Genomic DNA, 24,174 nt, shown 5'->3' with positions numbered 1-24,174 from the left:
CAGCGGCAGGTTTCTCTCAAACGCACGGAACTGCCTGGAAGGCAACATTCGACCCAAAACCTTGGAGTAGACGCAATAGAGAATTTAATCTAAAGAGAAACACATGGGGAAAGAAAATAAGGAATAAGAGGGTACCATACGTAAGGACAGATATTGCTCATAAACGCAGCATATCTTTTTCAAATGTGAAGTGGCCAGATGTGGAGAAAATCACGAATTTAATTCGGTTTTTAATTAGGCATTTTTATTAATTAATTCTGTGGGTTTGTATAGTCATATCCAATAATATATCGGAATGTAGTTTAGTATGGTATCTATTCGACCACTGCTATAATAACAAATGGTATAAAGTTAGATCGTCAATAGGGCAGCTGTAAAGTTATTTCTACATGCCTTCTTGGCCACAATCACTCTTAATTGTTGTCTATGGAATGACCTGTTATCATGACCTGTAGGGACTAGTGTTACCAACAACAAAACAATAATAATAAAAACATGCACTGGTTTATTGGTATGAACAAGAACAAAAATGTATGCACTAAGTAGGCATACTGCAAGTCCTCTGGATAAGCGCATCTGCTAAATGACTAAAATATAAATGTAAAGCATCAATTATCATAAGTGTTGTGGAATGATTTGTTGATGGACCTGCATCTTTATTTTTGCAAATATAACACTTTTTTATGTTGAATATTGCATTACATCACTCAAACTCATTACACAATTATCTGTCTTCCATGATATGCACAAATTCCATCAGACACACTAATGTTGTCATCTACTTTCTGAGCTTAAACTCAACATGTCTTCCTGAAAAACCTCACCGCAAAGAATCATTGATCATATCAGCTGCTAGTCCATTTACCACATGTTGCTTTTTTCTGTGTGCACCCAGTCACATTGCCAAACAACCGTCCAGATTATAAATAGTTGAACAAAAGCTTTAAATGAACAACAAGGGTTACTGAAACCTGAGGCGCAGGGCAGTATTTTTTCATCATTGGTAACTAAATACGGTGGTGTGGAGACTGTGGACTCTGTACAGGCTGGACAGGCACCAGTCTGATTCAGTACGGAGGCCGGTGAGGTAAGGCGGAGGCTGTATATTCCTGACACTAAAGGGGCACTGACAAGGACGCAGCCTAGAGCTGACCTCCTCCTCAACTGGCCACCCCCCTCCACCCACAGAGGGATGCCCCCCAGGCTAAGCACCAGCTGAAGAGGAGGACAAAAAAGTTACTCTGACTGCGCCTCACCAGAAGAGGTCCTGCCTCAGATCTCCTCTCCCAGACTGGTTGGGACGCTCCAGTTGTGTTTTGTTACTTTTCTCTTTATTTTTTTTTTTACTCATCCTCACTGGAGTGAGAGTGAAGACCTTTTGAAGACCCAGAGGTTTTTTCTGTTGGAGCACCTTTATTTGGAGTAGCTGCTAATAGACGGAGACCTACAGTCTTGCTTTGTCTTTCCCTGTCTGTGGGGTGTGTGTGTGAGAGTGCTTGTGGGTTGGCACCGGTGAGAGCCCTCTCCCTTCCCTCCGCCAGGATGTCTGCAGTTCAGCTGCTGCTGGTCCCGCTGGCGCTGTGGGTTCTGCAAGGTGAGTGGGCAGTGGGTGGTTGTCACGGCCACAGTCCAGTCTTCACTCTTTGTCTGTTCTTATAGGGGCCAATAAGCATAGATGCCCAGTACTGTGGGATGATCAGAGTGGCCGTGCTGTGTGCATGGTCAGCTTTTGAGAGGAGAAGGGTGTGTGAATCTTTGTTGGTTTAGCCTTAGTTACAGGGACTCTGACTGTGATTGTAACACTGATTGTTAAATAATAGAGATACAGTATTAACCAAGAGTTCCTTCCCATTGACTGCAATAAACAAGACCAGAGTGTACTTCTGTGCGTGCGTGCGTGCGAGTGAGTGTTGCCTTTTGCCGGATTGCTCACTAAAACCCTAAACCAGCTGTTCTTGTTTTCAGAGCGAATAGCGAGATGAGATGAGGCCATGCGTTGGAGTTAAAATGGAGGGCTCATTAGCGGCAGCATGGAACAGTCTAGAACAGTGTAGATTAGTACCTGTAGGTGAGGTGTGAGGTATGCTTCACTATGGTATGCAAACAACAAATCTATTACAGTATGCACAAATGCACATAACGCGTTCTGAATCCATATTACATGTACAGTGCTGTGAGAAAGAATTTGCCCCCTTTCTAATTTTCTCTCCTTTTGCATATTTTTGATACTGAATGTTATCAGATCTTCTACCAAAACCTAATATTAGATAAAGAGAACCTGAGTGAACAAATGACAGAACAATTACATACTTATTTAATGTACACTGCTCAAAAAAATAAAGTGAACACTAAAATAACACATCCTAGATCTGAATGAATGAAATAATCTTACTAAATACTTTTTTCTTTACATAGTTGAATGTGCTGACAACAAAATCACACCAAAATAATCAATGGAAATCCAATTTATCAACCCATGGAGGTCTGGATTTGGAGTCACACTCAAAATTAAAGTGGAAAACCACACTACAGGCTGATCCAACTTTGATGTAATGTCCTTAAAACAAGTCAAAAAGAGGCTCAGTAGTGTGTGTGGCCTCCACGTGCCCGTATGACCTCCCTACAACGCCTGGGCATGCTCCTGATGAGGTGGCGGATGGTCTCCTGAGGGATCTCCTCCCAGACCTGGACTAAAGCATCCGCCAACTCCTGGACAGTCTGTGGTGCAATGTGGCGTTGGTGGATGGAGCAAGACATGATGTCCCAGATGTGCTCAATTGGATTCAGGTCTGGGGAACGGGCGTGCCAGTCCATAGCATCAATGCCTTCCTCTTGCAGGAACTGCTGACACACTCCAGCCACATGAGGTCTAGCATTGTCTTGCATTAGGAGGAACCCAGGGCCAACCGCACCAGCATATGGTCTCACAAGGGTTCTGAGGATCTCATCTCGGTACCTAATGGCAGTCAGGCTACCTCTGGTGAGCACATGGAGGGCTGTGCGGCCCCCCAAAGAAATGCCACCCCACACCATGACTGATCCACCGCCAAACCGGTCATGCTGGAGGATGTTGCAGGCAGCAGAACGTTCTCCACGGCGTCTCCAGACTCTGTCACGTCTGTCACATGTGCTCAGTGTGAACTTGCTTTTATCTGTGAAGAGCACAGGGCGCCCGTGGCGAATTTGCCAATCTTGGTGTTCTCTGGCAAATGCCAAACGTCCTGCACGGTGTTGGGCTGTAAGCACAACCCCCACCTGTGGACGTCGGGCCCTCATACCACCCTCATGGAGTCTGTTTCTGACCGTTTGAGCAGACACATGCACATTTGTGGCCTGCTGGAGGTCATTTTGCAGGGCTCTGGCAGTGCTCCTCCTGCTCCTTCTTGCACAAAGGTGGCGGTAGCGGTCCTGCTGCTGGGTTGTTGCCCTCCTACGGCCTCCTCCACGTCTCCTGATGTACTGGCCTGTCTCCTGGTAGCGCCTCCATGCTCTGGACACTACGCTGACAGACACAGCAAACCTTCTTGCCACAGCTCGCATTGATGTGCCATCCTGGATGAGCTGCACTACCTGAGCCACTTATGTGGGTTGTAGAATCCGTCTCATGCTACCACTAGAGTGAAAGCACCGCCAGCATTCAAAAGTGACCAAAACATCAGCCAGGAAGCATAGGAACTGAGAAGTGGTCTGTGGTCACCACCTGCAGAACCACTCCTTTATTGGGGGTGTCTTGCTAATTGTCTATAATTTCCACCTGTTGTCTATTCCATTTGCACAACAGCATGTGAAATGTATTGTCAATCAGTGTTGCTTCCTAAGTGGACAGTTTGATTTCAGAGAAGTGTGATTGACTTGGAGTTACATTGTGTTGTTTAAGTGTTCCCTTAATTTTTTTGAGCAGTGTATTTCATAAACAATTTATGCTACACCCTTTGCTGACAGTCGTAAGTTTACATACACTTAGGTTGGAGTCATTAAAACTCCACAAATTTCTTGTTAACAAACTATAGTTTTGGCAAGTTGGTTAGGACATCTACTTTATGCATGACACAAGTCATTTTTCCAACAATTGTTAAAGACAGTTTATTTCACTTATAATAAACTGTATCCAAATTCCAGTGGGTCAGAAGTTTACATACACCAAGTTGACTGTGCCTTTAAACAGCTTGGAAAATTCAAGAAAAATGATGTCATGGCTTTAGAAGCTTCTGATAGGCTAATTGACATCATTTGAATCAATTGGAGGTGTACCTGTGGATGTATTTCAAGGCCTACTGTGAAACTCAGTGCCTCTTTGCTTGACATCATGGGAAAATCAAAATAATTCAGCCAATACCTCAAAAAGAAAATTGTAGACCTCCACAAGTCTGGTTCATCCTTGGGAGCAATTTTCAAACGCCTGAAGGTACCACATTCATCTGTACAAACAATAGTTTGCAAGTATAAACACCATGGGACCATGCAGCCATCATACCGCTCAGGAAGGAGACGCATTCTGTCTCCTATAGATGAACGTACTTTCGTGCAATAAGTGCAAATCAATCCCAGAACAACAGCAAAGGACCTTGTGAAGATGCTGGAGGAAAGAGGTACAAAGTACCTATATCCACAGTAAAACGAGTCCTATATCGACATAACCTGAAAGGCCGCTCAGCAAGGAAGAAGCCACTGCTCCAAAACCACCATAAAAAAGACAGACTACGGTTTGCAACTGCACATGGGGACAAAGATCATACTTTTTGGAGAAATGTCCTCTGGTCTGATGAAACAAAAATAGAACTGTTTGGCCATAATGACCATCGTTACGTTTGGAGGAAAAAGGGGGAGGCTTGAATCCGAAGAACACCATCCCAAACGTGAAGCACGGGGGTGGCAGCATCATGTTGTGGGGGTGCTTTGCTGCAGGAGGGACTGGTCCACTTCACAAAATAGATGGCATCATGAGGGAGGAAAATGATGTAGATATATTGAAGCAACATCTCAAGACATCAGTCAGGAAGTTGAAGCTTGGTCGCAAATGAGTCTTCCAAATGGACAATGGCCCCAAGCATACTTCCAAAGTTGTGACAAAATGGCGTAAGGACAACAAAGTCAAGGTATTGGAGTGGCCATCACAAAGCCCTGACCTCAATCCCATAGAAAATATGTGGGCAGAACTGAAAAAGTGTGTGCTAGCAAGGAGGCCTACAAACCTGACTCAGTTACACCAGCTCAGTCAGGAGGAATGGGCCAAAATTCACCCAACTTATTCACCCAAGTTATTGTGGGAAGCTTGTGGAAGGCTACCCGAAACATTTGACCCAAGTTAAACAATTTAAAGGCAATGCTACCAAATACTAATTGAGTGTATGTAAACATCTGACCCACTGAGAATGTGATGAAAGAAATAAAAGCTGAAATAAATCGTTCTCTCTACTATTATTCTAACATTTCACATTCTTAAAATAAAGTGGTGATCCTAACTGACCTAAGACAGGGAATTTTACCAAGGATTAAATGTCTGGAATTATGAAAAACTGAGTTTAAATGTATTTTGCTAAGGTGTATGTAAACCTCCGACTTCAATTGTATATAAAATTGAGCACACAGCCATGCAATCTCCATAAACAACCATTGACAGTAGAATGGCCTTACTGAAGAGCTCAGTGACTTTCAACGTGGCAGCGTCATAGGATGCCACCTTTCCAACAAGACAGTTCGTCAAATGTATGCCCTGCTAGAGCTGCCCCGGTCAACTGTAAATGCTGTTATTGTGAAGTGGAAATGTCTAGGAGCAACGACGGCTCAGCCACGAAGTGGTAAGCCACACAAGCTCACAGAACGAGTGCTAAAACGCGCAGCGTGTAAAAATTGTCTATCCTCGGTTGCAACTACAGAGTTCCAAACTGCCTCTGGAAGCAACGTCAGCACAAGAACTGTTCGTCAGGAACTTCATGAAATGGGTTTCCATGGCCGAGCAGCTGCCACAAGCCTAAGATCACCATGCGCAATGCGAAGCGTCAGCTGGAGTGGTGTAAAGTTCATCGCCATTGGACTCTGGAGCAGTGGAAACACGTTCTCTGGAGTGAATCACGCTTCACCATCTGGCAATCCGAGTTTGGGGAGAGCCCTTTCCTGTTTCAGCATGACAATTCCCCTGTGTACGAAGCGAGGTCCATACAGAAATGGTTTGTTGAGATCGGTGTGGAAGAACTTGACCGACCTGCACAGAGCCCTGACCTCAACTCCATCGCACACATTTGGGATGAATTGGAATGCTGACTGCGAGCCAGGTCAAATTGCCCAACATCAGCGGTCGACCTCACTAATGCTCTCGTGGCTGAATGGAAGCAGGTCCCCGCAGCAATGGTCCAACATCTAGTGGAAAGCCGTCCCAGAAGAGTGGAGTTATAGCAGCTAAGGGCGGACCAACTCCATATTAATGCTGAAGCATTTCCTTAAATGGGAGATTTAGGGGGAGCTTATCTCCCCCAGCCAAACTCTGTCCCCCTCTAACCCTGCCCCTGTAAACGAAACAACCGCTGCCACCACATGTTGTCCCAAATGTAGGACACACAGTATGCCCACCGTGTCCCCATCTAAACCTGCCCCCGTTAGCAGTACCCTCAGGACACACAGTTTACCCTCGCTGGCAGCACTACAGCCAACTCTCTTAAAATGATGTCAGTGCACCAAAAGAATGAAGGGATGGAGTGGATGGAGAGTTGGTGCACAAAGAGAGCTGCAGAGTGATGGAGGACAATGAGACCAGGCTGAAAAAAATAGTTTTTGAGAAAAAGGGAGAGGGGGGAGAGAGAGTGAAGGAAGAGGGAGAGAGAAAGAGAAGGAGGAGGAGGAAGAGAGAGGTTGGGGTGGAGGTATGAGTGTTATGCAACAGCACTTGTGTAACGGGTAAATAAAGCAGCCTGTATGTCTGCTGGACAGGCCAAGTGAGGGCAGCCCAAAGAGAGACAGGGTCTGGCGTGCTGTGCACATCTGTACCCATTCAGGGAGAAAATATGAGAGAGGACAGACAGGGAGACAGACAATGGGTGATGATAAGGACAGACAGAATTCTCAAAGAAGTCTGGTCTTCAAATAGATGAGAGTGAGACAGGTAGATGAGAGTGAGACAGGTAGATGAGAGTGAGACAGGTAGATGAGAGTGAGACAGGTATATGAGAGTTGGACAGGTAGATGAGAGTTGGACAAGCAGATGATTAAGACAAGTACATGGGAGTGAGACAAGAAGACCAAAATGGGCTGATCTCATTTTCCCCCAATATGACTAAACTGCATACTACCTGCCTCGTTTGTCCTTGCTGTTGACAAGAGTGTAAAACATAAAGACACATCAAATCTAAAGACTGGCAGCCTTGAGGAATCCTTGCTGTTAGAGAGACCAGCACAGGCCCATAGACCCATAGCCTGTCAAATGGACGAGCAGGAATTGCTAAAGGACGAGGTTAATGGTTAATGGAATACTGGAAGTGGCAAGCCTCTCCAAACATCTCAAGCACTTTGGAGATGAGATCAATTCAATAGTTCATAGCTTCAATTAAGATCGACGTAATTTATTCACTTGCCCATTTCAAATAGCCCTCCCAAAGGCTGTCCTGATTGATGGACTCAAATTGTGTGTGCTAACATCTGGGGAAGGAAGACTGTAAATGGAAATGCAGCAGCCATTGCACTGATAAGATCATTCATATTCTTGCAGTTGTGATCCGGTTCAAGCTTCTCCTAGGTGTTCAGAATAGCCTCAAAATAAAATCAATTATTCAAATCTGTAAATTTGATGGACGGTGTAATCTATCCGTTTAATCCGCTAATCTAATCCGCTAATCTGGACCATGACTAAATGTTCTAATTGCGCACACACACACACACACACACACACACACACTGAAAGCACTGTCTTTATGTGCTCTGCAGGTTCTTAAGTATGTTTTACTTGACTGTAGCTAGTATAATGGCCTAGAGTTTGTACCTGTAATGTACTCACTGATTAAACAGTACTCTAAAAAAATATTAAAGAAGTTTTCCATAGAAATGTAAGAAAAGTATGCATAGTCTGTCTTTATTTTTCATGTGGACTGAAATATATTGGTTTAAAGTCTAGTGATGTAACAAGACAAACACACTAACATGCCCAGGGTCATCTGCAGTGGTAGCCATACATTTGATAGATAAACTGACTGTTGGTCATAGAGCCTCTATTCTTGGCGCTCTGTTCCTAGTCAGTCTAGACAGGCAGGCACCACTGATGCGGGGTCCTCCGTTAGAGGGGACATGGAGGCTTCCCTCTTTCCCTCTCTCTCTCTGTGTCTGCCCATGAGTCAAAGCAGTTCAGCCTCAGGTTGAAGCAGTTCACACACACAAAAACCTCCACACACACACACACAGCCAGAGTATTGGGCCTGGAGACAGGGAGAGGGGAGGGATAGTGTTCCAAAGTGATTTCCTGATGGGTGTCTCACGATAATTCCTTCGCACTCAGATTACATCTGAGAGTGTGTGTGTGTGTGTGTGTGTGTGTGTGTGAGACAGAGACAAAGTGAGATAGGCAGCACGAGAGAGATATGGAGTTGAGCAAGGGCATGATCACTAGTAGGTTTGGTATCCGTTAAGCAGGGAGGTAGTGATTTACGGGAGAGCATTTAGTTCATCAATATACTTTAGTCTGTTTCGAAGTTGGATAAATGGCCCTACTAGATAGATATTAGACAACAAACACTGTAGGCTGTGTCCAAATCGACAAGATGCTGCCTTTTGAGCATTTAAAGGCAGGACGGTGTTTCTATAGATGTGTCTTTTAGGGCATGTGACATGCTCTCTTTCCCTGAACTGATAGAAGTCCCCAGACTACACTTCAATGTACAGTACTATGGACACAACTCCTTCCCTGGAGATTCTAATTCAAAGATAGAAAAAGCCTAGGGGAGTGTCAATAGGCCATTTTCAACACAGATCCAAGAATTCTTCAGGCATCCTCAAATGCAGTCACTTCACTAGCTGCCAGCGATGCTGGTCTAGATGTGTACATTACATGTGTTTGTTCCTATGGAAAGTTCATTTCTTGGTTAGTGTCCAGGGACATGTCATGGATGTGTGCTATTCCCCCAGGTCGAGGGTGTGTATGCATCTCCACTGTAAATGGGTGGTAACCTTGTCATGGAAACTGACGTGATCTGCTTCCCTTCTGTCTCTCTCCCTCTTTCCTTCGCTCTATAGATCCGCTTCCATTCTCTCTATTTCTCTCACTCCTTCACTCTACTGTAGATCACTATCTTTTGTATGTTCTCTCTGCCTTTTCCTTTTATCTCCTCTCTGTCTATCTCCTCTCTGGCTCCGAAGATGACCTCCATCCATCCTCTTGCAATCCCTTCCGTTCCTAACAGTTGACTTATCAACATCAGTCTGTAGGGACTGACAGATAGACAGCCTTTTCAGGGACTATAACTCACCATTTTGTATTGTTGCATTCAGACTGCATTCAGTAAATTGATATCAACGGCTAATCTCCCGCACTGGCTCCTCTCCTAATCTAATCTGCAGTTTCTGGAATATTAGTTGCATAAGGCAAATCTCTGCCCAACCATCAACAGATTACGCAACGGATTTGGATATTGTGCTCTGTGTCTGTCACATTACCGGAAATTAGTTTGCAGAAGGTTGATGATACAGTTGAAGTCGGAAGTTTACATACACTTAGGTTGGAGTCATTAAAACTTGTTTTACAACCACTCCACAAATTTCTTGTTAACAAACTATAGTTTTGTCAAGTCGGTTAGGACATCTACTTTGTGCATGACACAAGTAATTTTTCCAACAATCGTTACAGACAGATTATTTCACTTTTAACTCACAATTCCAGTGGGTCAGAAGTTTACATACACTAAGTTGACTGTGCCTTTAAACAGAGGAAAATTCCAGAAAACGATGTCATGGCTTTAGAAGCTTCTGATAGGCTAATAGACATCATTTGAGTCAATTGGAGGTGTAACTGTGAAGGTATTTCAAGGCTTACCTTCAAACTCAGTGTCTCTTGGCTTGACATCTTGGGAAAATCAAATGAAATGAAATCAATCACGTTCATCTGTACAAACAATAGTACGCAAATATAAACACCATGGGACCACGCAGCCATCATACCGCTCAGGAAGGAGACGTGTTCTGTCTCCTAGAGATGAACGTACATCGGTGTGAAAAGTGCAAATCAATTCAAGAACAACAGCAAAGGACCTTGTGAAGATGCTGGAGGAAACAGGTGCAAACGTATCTATATCCACAGTAAAACGAGTCCTATATCGACATAACCTGAAAGGCTGCTCAGCAAGGAAGAAGCCACTGCTCCAAAACCGCCATAAAAAAGCCAGACTACAGTTTGCAACTGCACATGAGGACAAAGATCATACTTTTTGGAGAAATGTCCTCTGGTCTGATGAAACAAAAATAGAACTGTTTGGCCATAATGACCATCGTTATGTTTGGAGGAAAAAGGAGGAAGCTTGCAAGCCGAAGAACACCATCCCAACCGTGAAGAACGGGGGTGGCAGCATCATGTTGTGGGGGTGCTTTGCTGCAGGAGGGACTGGTCCACTTCACAAAATAGATGGCATCATGAGGGAGGAAAATGATGTGGATATATTGAAGCAACATCTCAAGACATCAGTCAGGAAGTTGAAGCTTGGTCGCAAATGTGTCTTCCAAATGGACAATGACCCCAAGCATACTTCCAAAGTTGTGGCAAAATGGCTGAAGGACAACAAAGTCAAGGTATTGGAGTGGCCATCACAAAGCCCTGACCTCAAGCCTATAGAACATTTGTGAGCAGAACTGAAAAAGCATGTGCGAGCAAGGAGGCCTACAAACCTGATTCAGTTACACCAGCTCTGTCAGAAGGAATGGGACAAAATTCACCCAACTTATTGTGGGAAGCTTGTGGAAGGCTACACGAAACGTTTGACCCAAGTTAAACAATTTAAAGGCAATGCTACCAAATACTAATTGTAAACTTCTGACACACTGGGATTGTGATGAAAGAAATAAAAGCTGAAATAAATCATTCTCTCTACTATTATTCTGACATTTCACATTCTTAAAATAAAGTGGTGATCCTAACTGACCTAAGACAGGGACTTTTTACTCAGATTAAATGTCAGGAACTGTGAAAAACTGAGTTTAATTGTATTTGGCTAAGGTGTATGTAAACTTCCGACTTCAACTGTAGGTCACTGAGTCTGCACTTTGTTTGGATGAGTCTACCCACTCTGCATGTTCTGTTCCTCTCCTGCCCTCTCCTCTCGCTGTCTCTGCTATGAACAGCCAGTAGCAGCATCCACTCCTCCCCACTGTGCCCCTCTCCTCTCCTCTCCTCTCCTCTCCTCTCCTCTCCTCTCCTCTCCTCTCCTCTCCTCTCCTCTCCTCTCCTCTTCAAACAACGGCCTGCCACTGTTTGTGTTTTCTCTAATTACACTGTGTCAGTTTTCACCACTCTCCCTCTCCCTCCTCTGCTGTCTTGTAGCAATGGTCCGTCAGCATTATCTCCTGTCTTGTAACCTCCCCCAACCAACTCTCTCATTTGCTGGATGATATGGTGGTAGTGTGAAATGTGACAGTGTTAGGGGTCCTCATGTCTGTGTTCCTTCCAGGTCTTTTCCTTTCTGAGCAGTCAAAACTAGCCATCCCAGTCCCCTTTCTACACGTCTGTCTGCATAGGCTGTCTCCCCCCCCAATGTGGAAGTAGCTGATGTGATGAAACTGTTGTGATGTTAACTCTCTCTCCTCCTCCCCCTCTCTCTGCAGTGAATCAGCAGGCATTACGCCTGTCCCCTCTGCCTCTCCTAGAAATGGCTGTTAACTCTCACTCTTTCCTCCCTTCCTCCTTCCTTTCCTCCCCTTTTCCTTCCTCCCTTCTCTCCAACCCTCCCTCTGTTTCTTCCTCTTTCTCTGCAGTATTCTGCAGCATTGTCTCTCTCTCTCTCTCTGTCTTCATCTGTATCAGCATTCAGTGTTGCAATATTTCTTTCAGAGAGTTCTCACGTTGGTGCATATCAGGTACTGTAGTATATTATGAATGGTGACTATGAAATTCAACCAAACTATGTGTTGGTTTATTTTCAAGTCCCTTTTCATCTGACAGCATGTGCAATGTGTATCCTGTCCCCTCATCTCATTACGGTTGAACAAAAAAGCATCGCCAGAGGTCAAAGCTGAAAATAGCACGAGATCATTGGTTGAGAGCGATGCAGATGCCTTTGTGGAAACTGCAGGGTGCAGTGTGAGAAAGAAACACGTGCAGTTACAGGTGTGTTGCTCTCGGCCGATGTACAGTATGCGACATGATGGCATATATTGACTTATGCGTCTATATATGCAAGTAGCTTACTTATATATACCTCGCAGTCAGGCTGCAAGGAGACTAGCATCGCTCACTGCAATCTGTTTATTTCCCCTCAATTTCTACATCCAGGTCACCCTTACCCATTGTAGCTTGTTTGGCTAATTGGTCAATAGACTATATGAATCTGAAAAAAACAACACAATTGACCAAAACCTATATCGAAATTATGAGTGGAAATAAAAAAAATGCAAGAATTTATGCTCTGATATTGAAAAAAAGACAAGCATGCTATGAGCGATAGGAGCAAGCATGCAAAACAAAAACTGTTAATTATATCATTACCATATCATTATCATATTATCTGCCAATTCAATTGACAAGCATTAGGAGACAGTTTGCCTGCAACGTATTGAGATAAAATCCCTAGAGTGTTGGCCTTGTATCAGCCTGTTCTCAAGCCATGGATCAATGAACAAGGATCATCACCCATGATGGTTCTCAGGCCTACTTCAGATTTACTCGTACACTGCACTCAATTTTTTGTGAACGTGGTTATAGTGACCAACCGTTTATAGTGATGAAATTATCGTGCTGCACGGATGTGACCACTGTAAAAGAGGAGTGTACTCCCACTGGGCACGGACGTCAATTCAACGTCTATTCCACGTTGGGTCAACGTAATTTCATTGAAATGACGTGGAAACAACGTTGATTCGCCCAGTGGGCTGTAAAGCCAAATATCCATGGCTAGCACCAAATATCCATGGCTAACTGTATGTTTGTTGTACTTTCTCTCTCCTCAGCGTCTCTATGCCATGGAGCGTGTGTGGAGGTGGACTCTGACACTGACGCAGTGGTCAACGAAGGCTTTAAGCTGGGCTGTATCTCCTGTAAGATGAGGGCCGAGGTGCCCGCCGAGGCCACTGTTGAATGGTCCTTCATGCCCAAAGGGGAGAGCGAGTTCACAAAAGTGAGTAGACACGGATCCATAGGGACAGTAGCGGGATATATCCCAATTATCTCTCCTCCTCGCAAAATGTGCACCTGTTCACCTTCCGTCATTGATTTAAAAGGAAAGTACTGGTAGAATAAATATGGTACTCCCACTAGCCCATGACTGCAGTGCTTTTAGATTTGTGGGAAGTAGTGAATGAGTGCACACTTCCGGGGAAAATACATATTGTTGAGACACCTTAGATTCTCCGCATTTCTCCTAAACTAAAGGCAACTCATGATGTATTGCTTGTTTGTTTTTTGCTTTTGACGCGCTTTGAGATTATGAAAACCGCTATAGAAATATAATAATTAAATGATTATTATTAAACTGTGCACTTGCGCACTCACCGAGATGGATTTAAAGGATTGGATTAGTGTTAACATTGGCTGGAGGGAGTTTCCACCGCTGTTAAATCCATGACAGGGAGTGTGCAAGTGCACAATAAGTGATCCCTCCCAGCAGAGTTTGAAAAGTGTCCCCATTCATTCTGTGGGGATCGACCCCACGGAGAGTCAATGAGGTAGCTAAGCAGGTTGACTTGTCTGTTGTATCAGCAACAAAGGCAGGCCTTTAGTGTCACGACTTCCGGCGAAGTCGGCTCCTCTCCTTGTTCGGGCGGCGTTCGGCGGTCGTCGTCACCGGCTTTCTAGCCATCGCCGCTCCATTTTTCATGTATCCATTTGTTTTGTCTTGTTCCGTACCCACCTGGTTTTCATTCCCCAATCAATCTACATGTATTTATTCCTCTGTTCCCCATCATGTCTTTGTGGAAGATTGTTTGTGTTACGTGTACTTTGTATATTGGGAATTTTGTTACGCGCCAGACATTTGTCTATGTTCAGTGTTTTGGGCACATTGTTCTGTGCTTTTTTGCAAGTTTACCGGAATAAAGAGTGCGCCTGTTCAATTCACTCAGCTCTCCTGCACCTGACTTCGCTTCCAGTACGCATTCATTGACATTTAGTTTCAATTTGGATTACGAAACAAGGTTTCATAAGCAATTCATGAACGTTAGAGCCCCACTGAACACAATGACTACCAAGTCATCACACCAATGGGTGCTGTACAATGGAGACACATCAATGGTAGATCATTTTAACTCATTCAGTAAAAAGACAAAACACATGAAATGTAACCATGCTTGTTTTGATTCATAGGCAATTTCTCTTCTCCAGTGAAATGGGAGCTATCATTTATCATGAGAAAGAGCATCACAGCCATGCATTTTTCATGAAGGGCTCTTTTCCTCAGTGTCAGATGTAAACATACACAACTTTCCCTAAAAGGAAGGAGTCTGTTCCAACATCAATACAGGGCAGCCATTAGCCATTAAATCCCTCCATCACATAACAGCATAAATGAGGAGAGAGATCCCATTAGCTCTGTTTGTTTCTAAACAGCTAATGCATCAGGAAGTGGTGCAGGCAGGCCCTGACTAATACAGCCTCAACAAGGGCTCCTGCTGGGGGAGTGGCCGCAGCCAGTTGCCTGGTTTGACACTACAATATTTGGAAACTGTGAAACAAAAGTTTGGATGTTAAGGGGTGAATCCGTTTTAGACCAGTGTGCATAAGTAAAACAATCTGTTATTGATAGCAATGCATGATTTACATGAGTTATCGTGTGTACATATCCATACAAGTTAGGATTCAGCCCTCAGTTACTACAACATGCTGAGCATAATGCTGAAAGCATATACTCAAAAACAATAAAGACTATTATGCATCAATAGCCCCTAGCAGGGGCCTCGTATTCCATCCAGTAACTTCGAACAAATGAAAGCTAAGATTGATCTCGTGAAACAGAACCCCAAGGAGAGGTCAGGGCTGGGGGTCAAGAGCAGAGTGACATGGGTTAGACCTCTGACCGTGCTATTCAGCCTGTTGTTTCATAGGGGTCAAGGGGCAGAGTCAGAAGTCACTGTAGGGGGTCTTGTGTGGCTCATTTGGTAAGAATGTGGCACTAGTAACCTCAGGGTTGTAGTTCCATTCCTGCTGGGGTCACATATTCTAAAATGCATGCATAGTCTACTACAAATTGCTTTGGATTAAAACGTATACACTAAATTACATATATTATTATTATTATATAGTTTTACTGTAAAAATAAGAATCCCTGTTATAGACATGCATGCTGGACCAGGAAAAACACTGCACATGATACTTATACTCGTTGATGTAAATTACTTAAGTAAAAATACTTGGACGTTTTTTTTTTACTCCATACGTTTTCCCTGACACCTAAAAGTACTCGTTACATTTTGAATGCTTAGCAGGACAGGGAAATGGTCTAATTCACACACTTATCAAGAGAGCATCCCTGGTCATCCCTAATACCTCTGATCTGGCAGACTCACTAAACACATGCTTCGTTTGTAAATTATGTATGAGGTGTCGTGTCTTTAGCTATGCCGGATTAAGTGATATGACATGCTATTCTATAAAATCCTTTCTCTGTAATTAATTTCACTTGATTAGCTAATCATGTAAATGTAATTAACTAGAAAGTCGGGACACCGCGGAAGAGTGTTTATAGAGCCATTATCTTCCGAGTAAACTCTTAAAGACCTAGTAATATTTTACATCGATAGCAGTCAATATTAATCGTCACCTTATTTTCAGTCTCATATGAAAGTTGTAAATTCTTGGTTATCTTCACAAACCCTGGCTAACAAGTTGAATCAGCAATACAAAAATTGGGTTTAATTATTTATTTCCCGAATACCTAACTAATCACACAGAATTACATATACACAGAATACAAATTATGTCATACAGAAAACGTCCCTGGTGGACGCTACCTGTATGAGGCTTGTTACACAAAGAAAGGGGGTTGGGCTTGAATGAAAGAGCGGGAAGACTGAGGAACAAAGGAAGCAGCTATGCTATCGTAAATACAGTATTGTATGCATTCTAAATTACCGGCCATTTGGAAAAGGAAAATGCAATAAATATTTACTCTGAGCTGCGTTTCGGTAGGTTGGTCGTAGATACTGGCCGTGTTGGCCAACAGAGATCTTCCTGTCTTCGGAAGAATGTCACTGGTGGTAAATTGGATACGTTGTAGTATCTTCGTTGTGTGTTAGACTGGTTACGTCGTCCGTCCTTTCCTAGCCCACGTTTACAGCGGCCGCTGCTAACTCAACGGCTAGGAAGTATCACTTCTGTAGTGAATAAGAGTTCAAAGTTCATACCATTCGCAACAAAAGCTCACGCTGAGGTTGGCTTAGTTCTGTACTTGACATGTGAGTCCTTTTAACGCAGAGGCTGCAGACCTCACGTACCCGGAACAGGCTGGTTACATTTTGTCACTGGCTTATATAGTGGCGAGGGGAGAAGGGTGTGTTTCATCATTTATAACCCGTCTCTTCACAGGGGCAGGCCACTGATTGGTCAGGGCTCTTTCCTTATGAAAACCCAATTCTCTCAATTGGAAGCTAAATTACATTTAATCTTCTAACAAACAGTTTCAATATCAAACATTTAAATTGCACAACAATTCCATATGAATCTGATACCTAGAATGTGTAGACTTTCCCAGGTACAGTTTATGTCGTCCTGTCATCAGTCATAATGTCTCAGATGACAACCGAACTGAGATCCATACTCATTAAGTACCTGGTATATTTCCAACTGGTTCTATTACCGAAATATGGTTCCTTTCCCCCCACTTGTTTGATGTTCCCAAACTCTCTATATTTAACAAAGGCTATTCAAAAGTCCTTCATTAGGGTCAGAGAGAGGGGAAGGAAGAAAGATATTTATGGGGGGTCATAAACCTTACCCACAGGCCAACGTCATGACAGAGGGTTGGAGCATGCTCCTGGCTATCCGTACATTTTAATAAAACAAGAAAAGGGTGGAGTCTGGTTTGTTTAATGTAAGGAATTTTAAATTATGTATACATTTACTTTTAATACTTTCTGGGGAAGTGTAATTGCTATATTTTAGCAATTACATTTACTTTTGATGCTTAAGTATATTTAAAAGCAAATACTTTCAGACTTTTACTCTCAAGTAGGATTTTACTGGGTGACTTTCACTTTTACTTGAGTTATTTTCTCTTAAGGTATCTTTACTTTTTACTCAAGTGTGACAATTGGGTACTTCTTCCACTACTGCTCATACTGTACTAACCAAACTGCTTCAGAAATTACTTAATCTTTTTTTGAAATCACTCCATAATCAACCATAACAGAACCAAAGTACCTGATTGAGCACTTAGTCCAGAGATATGAGCCCTTGTTGATGCAGAACATTGGTGCTTTGATTAAAGTGCTGCACAGATTTCATCCAGTAATGTAAAAATCCTAATATGATCTGCCCAGGATGAGTGTGTTGGCTCACCAAACCCTGTCTCATATAACCTAGAATCGAAACTAAATAAGCTAGAATAGCAGGATCCTCGATGTACACCCCTGAACAGGATGCTAGTCTATCGCAAGGCCTTTCCCCCAACGCATCTCCTTAATGCTTAAGTCTTCGGTATGACATGAGCAAGGTTCAAACGGCCTACCTTCCAATCTCAGGGCATACGCTCTAACCACATAGCCAATCCAAACTGATATGCTCCATTTAACGGGGAAACAGCATATTAGTTTGGATTGCAAGCTCGTATGTCTCACTTCCCCCCCATTGTGTTCTCCAATAGATCTACAGCTACGAGGATCTAATGAGCGACACCCCAGACGAGCGCTTCTACGAGCGTCTGGACTGGAAGGGCAGCAAGAAGACCAAGGACCTGCAGGACGGCTCCATCTACATCCTGAACGTGACGTGGAACGACACGGGCACCTACCGCTGCATCTTCACCCGCACCCTCACCTTCAGCTCCTTCAAGTTCCACAACGACACCACCAAGATCGTCCACCTCAACGTGGTGCCAAGGCGTGAGGCGTTGGCTTTAGGGTTCACAGGGTTAGGTTTAGGTCTAGACACAAACGAACACATGCAAAGGAACACACACACAACCAGTATAGTAGACACACACCCTCATCTGGGGATAGGGGAGGGGGAGAGAGGAGGGGAGAGAGAGGGTGGAAGAGAGGGAAATAGTACACTAAGATCACCCTTGTGAAAGTAGAGCCATGACATAGGCTTACTTAAACCCTGCATAGGGAGGGGGAAGAGTTGGAGGGGAGAGAGGGTGGTGGGGTAGCGGGGTAGAGGGAGGGAAGGAAGGAAGGGAAGAGAGGGCAGGAGTTGACCGACACTCAATGTCCATGCCTGAATTGCCAAAAGTGGCAATATTGTCCAAGCGGATGATGAACAAGGTGCATGAGTTATATGATTTTGATTTAGGGTCAGGGTTAGATGGCCCATGGTAGGTTGGACCATGTTCCAAAATGGAAGCATTGATATCAAAATCAAGGACATTTGACAAACAGGAAACAGTTGTACATCTCATTATCTACACAGCTGTTGATGGATGGTAAGTAGTAGTAGCCCTGTCACAGAAGCGGCCACAGCTGTCATTAAGTCTCATATCCCCCAATCCAAATGCTCAGCCACAGCCACGCCAATGATTGTCCAACAAATCACTGTCATTGACAGCTGACCCTAAAGTAGATACTGTATCAAAAAAGACATACAGTAGAGATATACGGTCATGGCCTAAAGTTTTGAGAATGACACAAATATTAATTTTCACAAAGTCTGCTGCCTCAGTTTGTATGATGGCAATTTGCATATACTCCAGAGTGTTATGAAGAGCGATCAGATGAATTGCAATTAATTGCAAAGTCCCTCTTTGCCATGCAAATGAACTGAATCCCCCCAAAACATTTCCACTGCATTCCAGCCCTGCCACAAAAGGACCAGCTGACATCATGTCAGGGATTCTTTTGTTAACACAGGTGTGAGTGTTGACGAGGACAACGCTGGAGATCACTCTGTTATGCTGATTGAGTTTGAATAACAGACTGGAAGCTTCAAAAGGAGGGTGGTACTTGGAATCATTGTTCTTCCTCTGTCGAACATGGTTACCTGCAAGGAAACACGTGCCGTCATCATTGCTTTGCACAAAAAGGGCTTCACAGGCAAGGATATTGCTGCCAGTAAGATTGCACCTAAATCAACCATTTCTTGGATCATCAAGAACTTCAATAATGCGGGGCTTTACCTAGCAAAGACTTATAGATGACCTGGAGCCAGTGGGTCTGGCGACATATATCATAGCGCGGGCCAGCCGACGAGAGCATAAAGGTCGCAGTGGTGGGTGGTAAATGGGGCTTTGGTGACAAAACGGATGGCACTGTGATAGACTACATCCAGTTTGCTGAGTAGAGTGTTGGAGGCTATTTTGTAAACTACATCGCCGAAGTCAAGGATCGGCAGGATAGTCAGTTTTAAGCGGGTATGTTTGGCAGCATGAGTTAAGGGGGCTTTGTTGCGAAATTGGAAGCTGATTCTAGATTTAATTTTGTATTGGAGATGCTTAATATGAGTCTGGAAGTTTACAGTCTAGACAGACACCTAGGTATTTGTAGTTGTCCACATATTCTAAGTCAGAACTGTCCAGAGTAGTGATGCCAGTCGGGCGGGCGGGTGCGGGCAGCGAACAGTTGAAGAGCATGCGTTTAGTTTTACTAGCGTTTAAGAGCAGTTGGAGGCCACAGAAGGAGTGTTGTATGGCATTGAAGCTCGTTTGGAGGTTTGTTAACACAGTGTCCAAAGAAGGGCCAGATGTATACCGAATGGTGTCGTCTGCGTAGAGGTGAGCAGTGAATTTCACACACAGATTCAACCAAAGACCAGGGTGGTTTTCCAATGCCTTTCAAAGAAGGGCACCTATTGAAGGGAAAAAAGCAGACATTGAATATCCCTTTGAGCATGGTGAAGTTATTAATTACAACTTGGATGGTGTATCCCAGTCACTACAAAGATACAGGTGTCCTTCCTAACTCAGTTGCCAGAGAGGAAGGAAACCGCTCAGGGATTTCACCATGCCAATAGTGACTTTAAAACAGTTACAGAGTTTAATGGCTGTGATAGGAAAAAACTGAGGTTTGATCAACAACATTGCAGTTACTTTACAATACTTACCTAAATGTCAGAGTTAAAAGAAGGAAGCCTGTACAGTATAATAAATATTTCAAAACATGCATCCTGTTTGCGATAAGGCACTAAAGTAAAACTGCCAAAAAATGTGGCGAAGGAATGGTTTTTATGTCCTGAATACAATTATTTTTGGGGCAAATCCAACACAACACATCACTGAGTACCACTCTTCATATTTTCAAGCATAGTGGTGGCTGCATCATGTCATGGGTAAAATCAAATTCAAATGTATTTGTCACATACACATGGTTAGCAGATGTTAATGCAAGTGTAGCGAAATGCTTATGCTTCTAGTTCCGTCCATGCAGTAATATCTAACAAGTAATATAACCTAACAATTTCACAACAACTACCTTATGCACACACAAGTGTAAAGGAATGAATACGAATATGTACATAAAAATATATAAATGAGTGATGGCCGAACGGCATAGGCAAGATGCAGTAGATGGTATAGAGTACAGTATATACATATGAGATGAGTAATGCAGAGTATGAAAACATTATATGAAGTGACATTATCCCCGGCAAGGACTAGCAAGGTTTTAGGATAAACATAAACGTAATAGAGCTAAGCACAGGCAAAAACCTGGAGGAAAATCTGGTTCAGTCTGCTTTCCAACAGAATTCACTTTTCAGCAGGACAATAACATAAAACACAAGGCCAAATATACACTGGAGTTGCTTACCAAGACATCGTTGAATATTCCTGAGTGGCTTAGTTACATGTTTTACTTAAATCGGTTTGAAAATCTACGGCAAGACTTGAAAATGGCTGTCTAGCAATGATCAACAACCAATTAAAAAAAATATTAATGGAAAATTATTGTACAATCCAGGTGTGCAAAGCTCTTATAGACTTCCCCAGAAAGACTCACAGCAGTAACCGCTGCCAAAGGTGTATTAACTCAGGAGTGTGAATACATATGTACATGTAAATTAGCTATTTCTGTATTTCATTTTCAATACATTTCCAAACATTTCTAAAAACAAGTTTTCACTTTGTCATTATGGTGTCAATGGGTGAGACACACAAAAAAAATGTATCCTAATTTGAATTCACGCTGTAACACAACAAAATGTGGAATAAGTCAAGGGGTATGAATACATAGAGACCTACTGTACTGCTTTAATGGACCTGCATTCGGATGAAGGATTTTTCTCAAGAGAGGAGCGGTCAGACTCCCAAGAGCTAAATTGCTTTCATAATCCTAAGTAATATTTTAAAAGCTCCCACAACGGTCGATGCAGTGTCTCTAGAACGTTGGGTTTAGCAGCAAGTTTAGTCAGCTCACCTACTACTTGAGGTCATTCCAACAGTTTTAGTTGAGATTAATGTTGACCTTGAAAAACTGGGCCATTTCCAGTGAAACACTGAACCCTTGTGGATGTCTGGGGATAATTGTTTCATCATGTTTTATGAGGCATCAGAAATCTGTATATTTTCATTGAAATAGCTTCTAATTAATTAACAATTAATTAAGCCCAAGGCGGTCTCCTTCTTAACCTCTAGTCTCTTTCACTAGTGACCAGGGGGATAGCTTCCATCTTGTCCGAGGTGATGATGTATGTCACCATCGTTGGGCTGCAGGTATGGCTGGTGGTGGAGATGATTTACTGCTACAGGAAGATATCAGCGCAAGGCGAGGAAGCATTGAGAGAGAGCGCGTGAGTAGACAAACACACACACACACACCGGTCCAATTCATCGCAGACACACGCACAAGAGCACACACTTAAACACTTTTTCCTCAATCTTCCTCAGAAAATATTTTCTTGCCATGTAATTACCTAGCTAAAACTGTTACTTTCTAACTGCCTCTCTCCGTACTCTAACTGCCTCTCTCCGTACTCTTTCTAACTGCCTCTCTCCGTACTCTTTCTAACTGCCTCTCTCCGTACTCTTTCTAACTGCCTCTCTCCGTTCTCGTTATAACTGCCTCTCTCCGTTCTCGTTATAACTGCCTCTCTCCGTTCTCTTTCTAACTGCCTCTCTGCCCCCCTCTCTCTTATTCCTCACCTCTCTCCCTCTCTCACAGGGCGGAGTACTTAGCTATAGCTTCAGAGAGTAAAGAGAATTGTGCAATGGTGGCAGTAACCGAATAGCACTGGTAGGTTTCCCCTACTACTAACCCAGAACTGGACTCTTGGCCGTTCACTGTCTGTTCCTTCCTTTACTCTTGTTCTGTCACTGATGGGAACTCATATCAGCACCCAGAACCAAATCACCTACATTTTAAAGGGGAAGTTCAGGATTTTACAACTTGATATTAGATGGTTTCTCCCCCTAAAATAAAACTTCCCCTTTAAGGTGGTCACAAGAGAATAGTGGATTCATGGCATCTATGTTTTCTTACAAGTTCTGTTTTTATTTCAGGTTAAAGAATGGCTCCAAACGACAAATAGCTCTTGATAGCCCTTCAACACTTCTCATCTTCACCCCTTCTTCCATTATGACACCATCTCATTACCCCATCCAGGAGGACAAGCAGCCAAGAGGCTTGTCCAGAGAACAGATGGATGAGAAGTGAAACAGCCAATGAAAAAAAGGACATTACTGTGTTTAAATACAAATATACAGCATGAGTATACTATCTAGCAGTACTATAAATATCAAAGAGAGTTATATATACACAGTACGTATAGTTAATTATGCAATCCAAATCTTCATTATAATACTCCTACATTATATTAAGTTAGTACTGTACATTAAGAATAGCTGCATGTTTGGTGATACATCATAACCATTGGCATTAAAATGTTTCTAAAGGTCATTTTCAGGATTCTAAAGTGTGCTTGTATCAAAGCAATTAGAGGTCAGAACTCAACTGCAATCTTGCCCAATGGCTTCAGTAGCCCGTCTTGTAGCCCACCTTCCGGAGACACCTGAAACCCCACCTCTAAGGAATACCTAGGATAGGATAAAGTAATCCTTCTAACCCCCCCCTTAAAAGATTTAGATGCACTATTGTAAAGTGGTTGTTCCACTGGATATCATAAGGTGAATGCACCAATTTGTAAGTCGCTCTGGATAAGAGCGTCTGCTAAATGACTTAAATGTATCAGACCTTCAATGGCTATTAGGTGTAGATCTAGACTAGCCTACCGGTATATTCGAAAGCATTCCAAGAAAACCTTAAGTTATCCATTCAGGTTAATGAAATGAGTACCCCGAGGAGTAGTAGCCTAACACACGGCTGACTAGCTGGGAGTAATGGACTGTACACATCCAGAGCAGCTATTTCTGTTTGACAACATCTGTCTACCTGTTAAAGGTTAAAGCATTAATGTTCTAGTAATGTTACCAATAGTCTTCCTCTTTTTTTGGACGGGGGATAACTCTCTCAAACTCAAAAAAGTACATTAGGATCAGGGCAAATTCACTACCCAGTGTCTAGTATAGGACTCATGTATGTACATAGAGGACTGTAGCTAACTAGTTATCAACACAATGGAATCATTTCCACGTAACCGGTTAGTCTCACTGAGATTTCGCGAGAGAAACGGACGGTTGTGATTTGATGTACATTCATTTGGACATCAGCTTGTGAGGGTTGCTTACGTCAGACAATTTACGGTAATTAACGTGGTCAATTCCTCAAAGCTAGAATTATTCAGCAGTGCCATTTTTAAATGTTTAAACTATCATTCTACCGTTGTGACTGGAAACCTCAATATGCAACATCCATACATTATACATATGTTTATTGCAGTCTCTCCATATTTCATTAATGCTTTACTTGCTAGATTTTCCTTACCATATTTACAACAACCAAGGGCTTGTGATATTAGCT

At 43.0% G+C, this 24,174-nt stretch overlaps 1 protein-coding gene across 4 annotated transcripts; it reads left to right on the top strand.

The window, feature by feature from the left end:
- The first annotated feature begins 281 nt into the window (after positions 1-281).
- LOC106582421 (sodium channel subunit beta-1) lies at positions 282-23,154 on the top strand. 4 transcript variants are annotated; one of them, XM_045703641.1, is made up of 6 exons: positions 282-1,594; positions 13,129-13,295; positions 17,973-18,238; positions 21,907-22,048; positions 22,420-22,491; positions 22,758-23,154. In XM_045703641.1, exons 1-5 carry the CDS (start codon positions 1,543-1,545, stop codon positions 22,450-22,452), a joined length of 660 nt encoding a protein of 219 aa, XP_045559597.1. In that variant the 5' UTR covers positions 282-1,542; the 3' UTR covers positions 22,453-22,491; positions 22,758-23,154. The 4 variants fall into 4 exon arrangements, with proteins under 4 accessions (XP_045559597.1, XP_014021006.1, XP_045559595.1 ...); XM_014165531.2 differs by having other exon boundaries at positions 334-1,594; positions 17,973-18,210; XM_045703639.1 differs by lacking the exon at positions 22,420-22,491 and having other exon boundaries at positions 340-1,594.
- Positions 23,155-24,174: the final 1,020 nt, after the last annotated feature.

Source organism: Salmo salar, chromosome ssa02 (assembly GCF_905237065.1).
Source record: "Salmo salar chromosome ssa02, Ssal_v3.1, whole genome shotgun sequence".
In the NCBI taxonomy this organism is placed as follows: domain Eukaryota; kingdom Metazoa; phylum Chordata; class Actinopteri; order Salmoniformes; family Salmonidae; genus Salmo; species Salmo salar.
This window is presented reverse-complemented; position numbering and strand designations above follow the sequence as displayed.